This window comes from Pan troglodytes, chromosome 12 (genome assembly GCF_028858775.2).
Source record: "Pan troglodytes isolate AG18354 chromosome 12, NHGRI_mPanTro3-v2.0_pri, whole genome shotgun sequence".
NCBI classification, from domain to species: domain Eukaryota; kingdom Metazoa; phylum Chordata; class Mammalia; order Primates; family Hominidae; genus Pan; species Pan troglodytes.
Window position 1 is genome coordinate 101732201 of NC_072410.2, and position 13670 is coordinate 101745870.

At 32.9% G+C, this 13670-nt stretch overlaps 1 protein-coding gene across 19 annotated transcripts in view; it reads right to left on the reverse strand.

The window, feature by feature from the left end:
- Window positions 1-284: 284 nt before the first annotated feature.
- Window positions 285-13670, reverse strand: part of TDRD15 (tudor domain containing 15) — a 44925-nt gene continuing 31539 nt past the window's right edge. For 13 of the 19 annotated variants that reach the window (XM_063789235.1, XM_063789239.1, XM_063789230.1 and 10 more), the window contains 2 exons: window positions 9805-9890; window positions 285-7184 (listed from right to left, as the gene is read on the reverse strand). In XM_063789235.1, coding sequence (XP_063645305.1) covers window positions 1377-7181 — 5805 coding nt within the window. In that variant the 5' untranslated portion in view covers window positions 7182-7184; window positions 9805-9890 and the 3' untranslated portion in view covers window positions 285-1376. Of the gene's footprint in view, window positions 7185-9206; window positions 9367-9804; window positions 9891-13670 lie in introns of all 19 variants that reach the window. The other 6 variants (XM_063789226.1, XM_054677721.2, XM_054677720.2 and 3 more) reach the window with 1 other exon arrangement.

A 13670-nucleotide genomic window follows, 5' to 3' on the forward strand; every position in this document is an offset into this window, starting at 1 on the left:
AAATGAGATAATACATATAAGACTCTTGGGACAGTGCCTGAAGCATAGTAAGCACTCAAAATATGGTAGCTGTTTCTATCGCTACCATAACCACTACCGCTATCAGGCAAGATTCAAAAATTAGATAGAAAAGGGGGCCAATTGTAAAGCATTTATCAATTCACTATAAAACATCTAGGTAAAATTCAAATAAAATACCTTCTAACATTACATCAATAAAAACAAGACATTTCCACTCACTGAAAGAGTATAGCCTGTTACGACATTAGTTATAATACAGAATGTGGAATAATATACATTTTATTTATAAAGTCAAAATAAACATTTGCCGGGGAACATTCTTTACAGCCTACAAAATCCTCAGTAACTAATCCATACAGAAAATGAATGTAATGTGGATAAACAAAATCAGACAATACTGTAGTGCATAAAATATTAAAATTTTAACAATATTTTAGAATCAGTTTGACATCTAAAAGATATAGGAGAAAATATGCTAGTCAGTTTATTTATAAATTTATCTGGTTCAGAAATATGCTAGAAGCACACTCAAAAAACCTAAAGACATTTCATATGATATAAAACTATATATAACAGAAAAATGATTCTTCAAAATAAGCGCAGGAAGCTCACTAATAATAGCAAGATTTATTAACATGAGATCTACAGACATTTAGGAGTTTTATGAAACCCTTGAAATTATTTGTGAAATGTCATGCGTGTGTGCATGCATGTGTGGTTAAAATCTTTCACTACATTCTAAAAACTTCACCACTCAAAAAATGTAAAGATAGTGAAGCAACGTTTTAGAATCATAGTGGCCACTTCCAGTTCATCCGTTTATCCAGATTTTCTAGTAAGTTTTCCTGCAATATATTTTCAATTTGGATGTTAGTACATGAAAAACTTTTAAAGAATCAAATAAAAAGAATCTACAGAAAATAATCTACTTTATAAAAATGTCTGTTTACCTTTTAAGTGTTCTGTGTTTTTTTTTTATTATCATGCAATGTTTTTACTGCTGTTCTCAAGTTCATTATTTTCCTGTATTCCTTCAGTTGGTAGTTTTTCAAAAATGTCTTCAACGTAACTGCTGTTCTTCAAACCATCAGGCAGTTCCCAAAATGAAGTTGTTGTACACGTATCAAACAAAATGGTACTCTGGAAATGTTTTCCACTACCAACTTTCTTTCTCACTGTCAAATTTCTAGAATGTGATCTTTTACTAATACGAATTGTCCTTAGAAGGTTCTTACAGACATCTTTCCTCTTTGTAGATTTGTTTACACTTTTGTTTCTCAGTGTATGTAAAATTTATATTTTGTTTTTTGTAACAATTTTGATCTAACAATGGGAAAATAGGCTTACTTTGTAATTTATATTGGATTTTTAGTAGATTCAGTAGCAGTAATTGCATCAAGATGAGCTGAATCTTTAGAATAAGTTGCGAGACCAGATGCAACTAACATATCTGCCAAATTGTTTTTCTCATGAATGACATCTACTTTCAGTTTTGTTTCAGAATGATATTCCCTAAACTGAAAAACTAAGTCTGGTTTACTTAGGAAATCTCGAAAAAAGATTTTGGCTTCTTCACTCCAATGTTTTCCTTTAGCAGGTAAGATACCATATAAAATACATGGATAACTCAGCCTTGGCAAATTCAAAAGTTCCTCAGGAACAACTTTAAGATTTATAATTTCTGAATAATGTATATAAAAAGAAAATCCATAGTCAACCAACACAAGACATAAAGACTGAGGCGAGACTTCAGAAATTTCTGCTCTATTCCACTGATCTTCCGATTTATATTTGAACAAACAACTAGAACCGGGAATTATGAACTCCTGAGGCAATGTTTGTAAGGTCTCTGGTAGATCAGAAAGCAACATAAAAAGGTATTTCATTATGTCAAAGAAATCTTCTAACTGAATACTGAAGTCTGATGGATCAGAAACAGCAGTTGCAATACCAGAATACTGCCTATCATTTTGGAATTGAACCCAAGTAAATGATTTTATTGTGCATGATGATACAGGAGTCTTAGATTCAATGTTGTAAACAATTTCTGCAGGTCTACGTTTGTTTTCTTCAACAGGAACTGTATTCAAATTTAAGTATTCCAAAAGTAACAGGTCATCTACCAAAATTTCTACTTCCCAAACAGCATCTAAATATTTCAGGAAAAGAATATTTATTTCCAAATCAGCAAATAAGCACTCAAATGATATGTTCTTAGAATTTTCAAACCAAATCCATTTACAAGGTACAGCTTGTCTAGGAATGTTTCTTATTTCATTACTAAGCAGCTTGGTATTACATACAGGTACTATTTCATAGATACCACAATCTACTAAAAAAACAAGTACTTTATCATCAACATACTTCTCTTCTACTTTTGATCGATGCCATTTCAAGGTATTTTTAGATTTTGCCAAGCATTCTAAACCTTTTTCAATACTTTCCATTGATAAAAAAGGGGATTTTTTTTCTTCTTTCGTAATTAATACTATTAAATCTGATAAAATTTTTTTATTTTTAGATAACTTCACATAAAATCTTCCACTTTTTGAAACATTAAGCATTTCAGCTTTTTCAAGTTGTCCAAGTTTGAATTCTTCCAAAGGAATTTTAAACAGCTGTTGGTTCGAATTCATAGAACCTTCAGACTCATTTGATTTTCCTTTCTTCATTTCATTATCACCTGGCCTCACCTTTTGAGAGAGAACCTGAGGCATTTGCAATGCTGACTTCTGCAGTTTTGAACATGCTTTCCATTTCAGAAGTTCATTAATGACACATCTTTCATCACAAATCATATTTACTTCCCATTTCTGATCATGCTTTTTCAAAAATTCACAATAAACTGTTTTGTTATGTACTTTCGAAGTAAAATAATCCACAGTTTTGTCATCCCATATTTCATCAGGCTCATTCCATTTTACTCCACTAAGAAAAGCATGGATTCCTAGCTGAGGAACAGTTAAAAATTCCCTCTGAAGTTCGTAAATTTTAGATGTGTTTACTATTGCAGAGTTACCATAGTCAATAAATTCTACTTCAAAAGAATTTCCTGGCAAAATTTTCTTAATAACTGCCCTGTAAATGGCATTGTCACCAGCATATTCTGCAACTACAAGATCTCCCACTAGAGGTTTAACTGATTTTCTCTCTCTCAATCTCCTTGCTGCTGCATTTAGAGCATCAGCAAGTCTGATAATTACACTTTCATTCTCAGCAAGCTGAATATGGAAACTTGCTGGATTACTGATATTAGATACATACCCTTTAACTTTGGCATTCAAATAAATTTGCGGTTGAGGAAGGTCTTTGATCTGTGGCCTAATAAGGTCATATGGGTTTTGTGAGGTTGTTTGATTTAATGCTCTGATAAAAGACTGTGATACAACCTTTACTGATTTTTGGCCCACACCCCTGTTCTCAAGAATATGTGCAGCTCCAGGGACAATTTTTATACCTTTAAGCCCATCATTCAAAGAATTCTTCATTTTGTTTTTTGACACAGGTTCCATTTTATAACAAACTGATGGCTTCAAAAACCTGGCATGTATATTTTTGGGATGCATCAATTGGTCTATTTTTCTTTCAGAATATGTTACTGGACTAGGTTTATTTATCACATTATGGCAATAGTTGTTTCCTGTTTTGCCTTTCAAAGAAGTAGTAAATCTCTTATTCTCATTTATTTTATTACTCTTTTCCATGCAGCATGCTTGGTCACAATGTCTTTTTCCATAAGCATGAAGCAGCACTTTAATTTTCTCATTTATATATTGAGATCCATCATACAATTCTATACCAAGCTGTCCATCTGACTCCTGGGACAATATTGTTGCCTTTAATGATTTTCCCAAGAAATTGTCTTTAAACCAACTACTGATTTCTGCTGGAATATCTACATCCCTAAGATCTGACAAAAAACACTTAATAGCTTGCATAGGTGTAAACAACAACTCTGGAAACTGAGCTGAAATGGCCCTCAACATATTTTCTCCTACTAATTGCTTATTTCCAAAGTCTACAAAATAGACTTGAAACTCAGATGATGAATCTGTTGGTATTGCTAAAGCTCTGTATGAGAGACCATCCTCTACATACTTAGATATGCACACTCTCATTTTATTAGAATCATATTTTGGACAATTTTGGAGGTTAACACTCTCTGTGATTTTTGTTTCTATCATCTCTAGATCTTTATTATTTCTGCCAAGCTGGCAATAAAACTTTTTGGGACTATATATGTGAGATATATATACTTCTTCTTCACTTCCAATTTGTATATTAAAGGAAGAATAACAGTAACTGTAAAGACTAACTAAAGATGGGAATGTCTCTGATAATGTGATATACTGAGCAGAGCCACGATTCATAAGAAATTCTTTTGCACTGGTAAATGAGGACTGTAAATCCACTAAGTTATATAAATGGTTTGGATGTATAATGACTAAGGCATAGATGATACAAGTCAATAACCCTCTAGATGAAGAGATAAAATTCCACAAGTCTCTGAATGCTTTTCTTGTCCAACTGAATAATTTACAACTAACAGGCTCAATAAAATGGTTAAGACAACATCTGAAGGCTTGGCTTTCTAACAAGAGAAAACGTGGGTTAATTGCACAAAGATCTTTAATTAAAACCCTTTTTTGGTAACCATAATCAACAAACACTATGTCAACTTCTTTTGATACTTGAGTCAAAACAGCAGCTCTACACCACTTCCCAGAATACTTAGCAACACAAGCAGTCTGCCCAATCTCATAAGGATCAGAATGAATACTATAGTAATTCTGAATTTGCTCCATTAGTAATTTTAGGTCTTCTGACTTACATTGGAGCTGGCATGAAAAGTCACCTGGGCCATAATAACAGGAACATTTAACTTCAAGAACTGTTCCTGGTCTAAAAATATATTCTTTATAAGGCCAGGATGACTCAGGTCCCACAGACAAGGTGAAAGGATTTTTAAATTCTGAGATATTAACAGCTAGGGACTTTGGCAAAGACAAGTTATTTTCCACCAGGTTATTTGAATGGTACTTTTTAGATTTAGGTCCTTCAAGAAGGGCAGATATGACTTTTTTAATATTAACTTTGTTTTTAGATTCTGAATTTAGCATTGAATATTCACTTACAGATTTTGGAAAATATTCTAGTTCTACTTGAAAATATTCTGCATATCCAGCTTGTAACATAAGAGAGATAACATCAATATTTTCTGAGGCTTCAACACTTTGAATATTTACAGTGTACTTGTCATCTTTTTTTGCTATAACCTGAAGCAAAATTGCTTTGTTCAAAACTAATTTTTTAAAATAATCAATTGCAGCCTTAGTCCATAAATCTTCAACAGGGAATATATGTGCAAGTGAACAGCACATCGCTAAGGCAGGCAACTCACAAAATTCTGGAAGCAAAATTTTTACATCAAAAAATGGTATGGAATCAGTATTACCATAATCCAAAAAATAAACATTAATCTTATAACCATTAATTTCAGTGATGACAGCTCTGTAAAAACGTCTGTCCTTGCTATATCTAGCACAACAAAATAATCCAGGTTCAGGTTTTCTTAGAATCATTTCATCGTTTTCACACAAATCATAAAATTTGTTTATGTTTTTCATTATTTCTTGAAATTCATTCTGATGGTCATTAGTGCGTACCCAGAAATTTGATGGGTTTAATACATATGCTATAAAAGCTATGTAGGCAGCCTCTATCTCCATTTGTACTGTTTTAATGGGAAAACCTACTTTTAAAATGCCTTTTTTATTTAGAGAGTCTATTGACCATTCAATATTTCCCATAAAACTCTCAACTGCAAAGCTGTTTATATCAGACACACTTGTCTCACTCAAGATATTGGAGATTTTTGAATCAGACATCGGACAAAGTACTTGTGTGCCTACAGTCTTCAGTAGACACTTAGAATTAACTATAGACTCTTGAGTTTGTAATGTCACGTAATACAAACGCTCATCCTTATTGAACCAATCAATGTGTGCATATACCACTTGTCCTAATAAGGCCTGTTTAAATATACTCAGTTGAAATATTCTTGCATCTCTATCTGGACCGTGCAAACATGTCAGAGAACATGGAAATGAAAATAATGGTACTAAAATAAAATCCTGTTTAAGTTTCTTTACATAAATTGAGGGTATAGCCTCGCTACTGCCATAATCCATAAACCAAATTTTTACTTGATTTGGGGGCAAGAGCTGCTGAAGAATTCCTCTATGCCACTGTCCATTTCGCCTTCTGGCAACACAAAGCAGTCCAAAATTATCACACGTGGGACTAGTTTCTTGACAGACGGTATCATAATGCAAAGTCATATGTGCTGTCAAGTTTTCTAGCTCTGGAGTCCATTTAATTAACTGACAATAAAATTTACTTGGGCTCAATGCAGATGATACCTTTACACTTTCAGTACTTCCTACTGACAAAGATGGCTGCAACTTATCCAGAACATGTTGAATATCAAGTGAAGTATCTTTATTACCTAATGACAATTCAGGCCTTTTATGTTGTAATAAATCTGGCATTTGTTGAGGGAATTCTTCTAACATTTCCACAATAAGACGAAACGAATCTCCATCAACAAGTCTTCCTAATTGTAACTCGAGAGCCTGAGATATAATTTTTGGCACTTCAAAAAGAAACATTTGCAGAGGTAAAATAGCTTGCACATAACCTTTCACTTGTATTCCTACTAATGACTTGAAATAATTCAAAGCTTTAGGGGACCATTTTTCCCCAACTGGTAGTATATTCGCAAAAATACCAAATACTACCCGTGGCGGTAGCTCAAATAAATTGCCACAGGCTGAAGCAATCTGTGGACCAGCAACTCTTAGTTCTTCTCCGCGATCTATGAGGAGCACTGTATAGAGTTCATTTTTCTTTTCCACGACTCTTCCTCTCTGCCATTCTCCAGATACTCTTTCTTCCACCAAACAAAATTCATCAACTTCCACATTATTTTTCACTTTTGGAATATGTTGTATTTCTCTCTGCAATACGTGGTAGTCAAACTCACATTCATTATTCTTTATGCCTTGAAATTTCACCAGAATATCCTTGGGAAGACATTTAATATGTGATATTGTCAGATCCACATCTAAAAATGTTGGTAAGAAAGATGTAGAATCCATTTTCTAAAAAGCAAATAATAATTACTCATTAGCTATCAAAGTTAACTGCAATTAGCCTTATGTTTGGCATATAAATATAAAATTAATTATATGCCTGTATTTTATCAAATTTAAACATGTTGATAAAAATTATACACATCGAATAAGATGCTGGTGAACTAAACAAAATCTAACATTCACTGCTTTCTATACTTTTAAAATTTTTCATTGAAATAATTACAAAAACTTTTTTTAAATAGGAAGAATACCATCACTGGAAAACAGAGAGGAGCAACCTTTATTTTCCAGAAACTTTAACAAATTCCAGCTGGATATTGGACAGATGTGGTGTAATGAAAGGAGCTAAACTAGCCTCACTGGGGACCTCCTTCTCCTCCTGTGAGACAACCACTTTCCTTCAGGCAAACTCTTTCCAACAACCTATAACTCAAAGAGTTGAGTGCTAGAAGGGCAGATGGTGAACCAAAAAGGGGCACACTGTTTTCACTCCCCACTCTGTGCGGAATTCGCAATATTTGGACTCTATCGGCATCATTATACAATCCCGGGATTCATCTTTGATTGAGGGAAATCAGCTGAGACCTGGACACCACTAAGGGAAGCTAAGCATAGAAAGACACTGAAGTAGGTTAGGTATATCCAGACCGTATCACTGGCATGACTGGCCACAATAAGTGGAAAAGGAAAGGAATCTATAGCATCAAGGCAAAATTTTCTACCATAGCTAATCTGTGGATTTTTAGGATTCTAAAAATAAGGCAAATATTCAAGAAATACAAATAATCCCCAATTTCAGGCAAGAACCATCATCTACTGTGACAGAATACAGCTAAACTCTTCCTTGACTCTGAGTTAACAGTTGACAGGCATTAATTTATTTCTATGAGGATGAGTAAGAGAAAAACACTGGATGCCTTCCCCCGCAAAATGAGGGAACCTCTTAAAAGAAACCAAGGAAATGCTACTCCATAGAAATAGATGTACTGAAAGAAATAGCAAAGTCCTGTTCTCAAAAAGGTCAAAAGGTGAAAATATAACAACTGATATTAGGATGAACTATACACACATGATAGATTTCAAAGTATAATGGGAAAATAAAACCTAAAATAAAAATAAATTAGAAGAAAATTTTGACAGAATACCCCAAAGCTCAGAGGAAAAAGATAAAAAGATGAAAGAGGAGTATGTAGGGACAGAATATAAAGTCTCACCAAAGTCTAAATGTTTTCATTATTTAGTCACAGGCCTTCACCCAATTCCCACACTTTACTCAGTTTATAGCCCCATTAATTCCTTACATGAAGAAACAACCAGGTACTCTCAAAGAATCCTGTACTGGATTATACCAAAACTGTCTTCCTGGCATTCACCTAAAGGGCCCTGTGATCATTCACATGGGCATATGGGAAAGAAAAAATTTACATACATCTTTCAGGAACCATGCCACCCTTTTTCATGTATAAAAAGTAGAGGTACCCAGAAGATCTCCTTCATTAAACAGAGGTGGTATATACAGTACATAGAAGACAACCAAGCCCAAAGGCACAAGGAACTTTTTAAATAGGTTACTCAAACTATCAAAAACCTACTCCTCCACGTCACTATCTCTCCCTCAAACAATACAGATGGACTCCTGGGGAATTTCACATCAGAAGGGGTAAACATCTGGTTTATACATGGCTCTCACTTAATGCCAGTAACATCCAGAAATAGACTGCTGAGGCATTACACCCCAACCCGGGTGTGGGGGTGGGAATGGGGGTAGGGTGGCAGACTAAGAAATGAAAGAAAATCTTCACAGTAGAAAGACCTACCATTACATCTACTTTGCCTAAAGAAGAAATTGCTTAGGTTAATAACCTATGCATATTAATATGCAATGGCTAATAGTTTCTGCAAGATGATTAGGAATGCTGAAGGAACAAGACTGGAAGACTTATTACAAAAACGTCTGAAGAAGAGGTATGTGAATGAGCCTCTATAAATTGGCACATAGGAAAATTTTAGGTCCCATGTGATACTCACCAGAGGGCCCCACGATGAAAAAAAATTCTTCATCAGGTAGACAACATAACCTATCCTGTGGATGTCAGTCAAACTCTTTCACCTGCCTCTACAATGCTTACTAAATAGGGTCATGAAGAAAGTTCCCAGTGTCATGGACAAAGCTCCTACCCTTGGGCATCTAAAGACCAAATGAAAATAATTCAAAGAAAATTCAGGTGTATATATATACATCTTTTTTATTATAGATATTTATATATATAAAAATATGTATATATCTTTTTATTATAGCTTATATATAAAATATATTATATAAATATATAATATTTATATTTAATACATAATATATTTTTATATTATATATAAAATTTAGAACTAAACTAATTGTTTATATATAAATATAATTATTTATATATAAATTGTGTATGAATATAATTATTTATACACAATTTATATATAAATACAATTTATATATAAAATTTAAAACTAAACTAATTATTTTACACAATGAACAAATGTATTATTTTAAAGACATAATTTAAATCAAGATGTTCTAGATCCAACCCCTATTCAAATATGATAATCCTTAGAAGACTACTATATCACAGAAAGTACTTACACTGTATACACAGGATTCAGATATCAGTACTCAATTAATTGTGTGAAATTTGGGAAACTATTTTTCCTTAGAATCAGACTCTAAATCTGTAAAATGAAAAGTTTAATTAAATTAGGATTTTTCAAACCATTTTTCTGCAGCAGAAATCTTAAAATGTAAAATGCAAAAGATTTTTTTGCAAAAATCAAAATACCTATAAAATGGATTCATTAGTGTTCTAACAATTTCATACATTTATAAAATTGTGAAGTCAGTAAATGAGACTAATAAAGTTATTCTATTAAAAACAAGCCGATAGCAGCCTTATCATATAATTTGACTTATTATGATGTTTGATAGCACAGTATCGGGAAAATCAGGCTCACAAATATGGAACAGTCTACCTGCTTCCAAAATCATACATGATCCAACACAGTCAAACAAAAATATGGGATAGCCACAACTTAAATAATCAATGAGTTAATCTAATGGCACTAACTAGTGCTCTTTTCTGCTTTTAAATTTAGTATATAATATTTGAATGTTTTATATAAAATTTATATTTTAAAAAATCAAATTTAAATCCAAAGTTCCCAAACACCTGAATTAAATCTAAATAAAAAATACACAGCATCACAGTTCCCCTGAGGTTTGAGGAAAATATAATCTACAAATACTATTAAAATTGATAGAGAAAACCCTTTCTATACTAAAATTCCCTGATTCTATAGAATATATATTATAGATAATGGCACTCATTGGAGTTTATCTTCTATAAATTAACATCAAACAAGTCCAGACCAGTAAAGTCCACTAGAAACACAATTGAGCCATATATATAAAGTAATCCAGTAACACCATTTAAAAGTAATTAGAGACAAATGAAATTAACTTTCATAATCTACTTTAACTCAATACATCCAAACTATTATCATTTCAACATGTAATCAACATAATATTATGACATTTGATTTCTTTTTAATACTAATATTCTTTTTAATATTAATATCCTATAATGCACAGCAGAGCACATTCTTCCACAAACAAAGAATTATTCAGCCCAATATGTCTTCAAACTATGGTGTACATTTTACACTTAGTGTACATCTCAATTTGGACTAACCATATTTCAAATGCTCAATAGCTATATGTGGTTAGTGACTACAGTATTTCAATGTACAGGTCTAGAACTATGATACAATTTTAAGTTTTAAATATAAATTTTGTCAAAAATCTTAAAGCAGGTAAAATAATAGTTCCTTGTATTAATAACTCCTTATAATGCTTTAAATTTTTTAAAGGTTTTAGTACACTAGTTTAACTGATCTTCACAATAAGAGCCTTCATTTTTCGGACCACAGAACTGAAGATCAACTGAAACCGAAATTGATCAAAATTGAAATCTAAAAAGAGATTTAGGTTTCTGATTAGGTTTTCTGATTATCAGTCCAGTTCACTACGTACATTATTTCATTTTCACTGCTTTACACTGTTGTTTCAACTAAAGTACATAATCATGGACAAGAGCCAAAATAAAAATGAAAGATGCAAATACAAAAGAAAAAAACCCACAAAAACAAACAAGCAAAGCACCATTCTGGGACAGAACCTGCTTAATAATTCTTCCTTTTTCAAAATTTAAGGTCATTCTGCTCAAACTTTGGCCAGTATTCTGGCAAGGTCACTATGTTCCAAAAGACTGCAAGTTGAAGCATCTGTGCTTTGGTTTTCCTCCTCCCATCTTTTCCACATATTCAGAATAGTCTCTAGATTCACCTTGTTAATGACACTGATGTGATGAAAATAAAACTGGATATACTATTTGAGTAGGCATATTTCAGAATCAGGGCTTCATTTTTTTTAACATTCTTTACTGAAGTTCACAACCAGGAGCAATTTTTTCCCCAAGGGAACATCTGGGGGCATCTGGAAATACATTTAGTTGTCTTAACTGAGGTAGGAAATGAGTGCTACCAATATCTAGTGGGTAGAAGCCAGGGATGCCGCTGAATATCCTATAATGCACAGCAGAGCACATTCTTCCACAAACAAAGAATTATTCAGCCCAATATGTCAACAGTTCTGAATCTGAGAAACTCTGCTTTAGTGAGAGCAAAAATAAATACCAGGTAGATAAAAGAACTAATTTATTAAAACTATCTAAAAGAATTAGAAGAAAATACAAGAATATTTTTCTAATCTTACTAAGGGAGACATCTTTTAGAAGACAAAACCCAGAGGTCATAACATTTTTTTAATATATTAATTTTGTTAATTATAGGCAAAAAATGAAGCTATAAACAACATTAAAATCAATTTAATTTACTGCATGAAGGATTTTCTCAAGCCAAATATCTTCATCATCTATGACTCCACTATCATTCCACTCACAATCCACCAGGAAATTCTACTGGGTTCATCTCCAGAGCATATAAAAATCTGACACTTGCAATTCTGCTGCCACAATCCTGGCCTAAACTATCTTCCCCTGTCATCTGTAATACTACCTTCCTCACTAGTCTTTTAGCCTTAACTCCACCCCATCCCAACCTGTGAATATTCTTAGCATTGTAACCAGAGTGATCTTTTTAAAATATAAGATACAATATGCTAAGAGAGAAAAAAAAAATCAGTGGCTTCTAATTTCACTGAGTGAAAACTAAAGCCATCAAAAATGGCTTTATGAAGTCCGAAAGAGCTAACCATCACCACCACCACCACCAAAACCTCCCGTGTTTTCTCTTACCTTATTTCCTATTACACTCCCATCACTTATTACACTGAAGCTGCAATTCCTCCCTTGACATTCCATGAATCTTTTCACCTCTGGGCTTTGGGCTTAACTGCTGTCAGAGCACAGCTTGCTTCCTCACTTCCTCTAAGTTTTGGTCAGAAGATCCCCTTCTAGGTGACGCATTCCCTGACTACTCTAATTAAAACTGTAACCTCCCACAAACTTAGTAGTCCCTAGCCCCTCCCTACCCTCTCTACCAAAAGCAACAAAAAAGTTATATTAAACTAGTGGTTCTCAAACCTTTGTTCTCAGGACACATTTATAGTCCTATAAATCACTGAAGATCTCAAAGAGTTTTCATTTATGTAACTTATATCTACCAACGTTTATCATTTTAGAAATAAAAATAGAAATTTAAAATATATTTAATTCATTTAAAAATACTAAACCCACTAAAAACACAGATATTTTCATGAGAGATGGTTATATTTCTTAAAACCAAAAAATTAGTGAAAAGTGACATGGTTTTGTAATTTTTACAAATCTCTTCAATGTCTGCTTAATAGAAATTAAGCTGGATTCTCATATCTGCTTCTACATTCAATGTGTTGCAATAGGCTATTCTGGGTGAAGGATGTGAAGAAAATCTAGCTATACACAAATACGTAGTTGGAGAAGGAAGGAGAACGTTAAAAGCTTTTTCATATAACTGAAGACGTTCTTCTTTGATATGCACAACAACTCAATGAGTAATAGTTTCTTCGAAGTTAGTTTACAATGTGGAATATAAAATCATAAGGGAACTTTTTGTATTATCTTAAAATTCACTGGCCTACCTATCTTGTACTTTGAAATTTTTAAATATGCATGATTTTATAAGATATCACATGGATTAATTTGAAAATATTGGTTAGATGTACAGATCTTCCATATGTCGACATATTACATTACCTAACATTCCCAAACAAAACTGACTGGTATCACCAGCAATCTCATCAGAAAAGTCATCAAATTTGGGGATACCATCAAACTCAAAATGGCAGACATAACTTTCCTGACTTTTCTAATTTTTGCTTTAAAACTTGGATTTTATCATTGACAGATACTGTCAGTTGTTTTCCTTAAAGTGAGGAGCTTGCTTCAATGTGCAAAG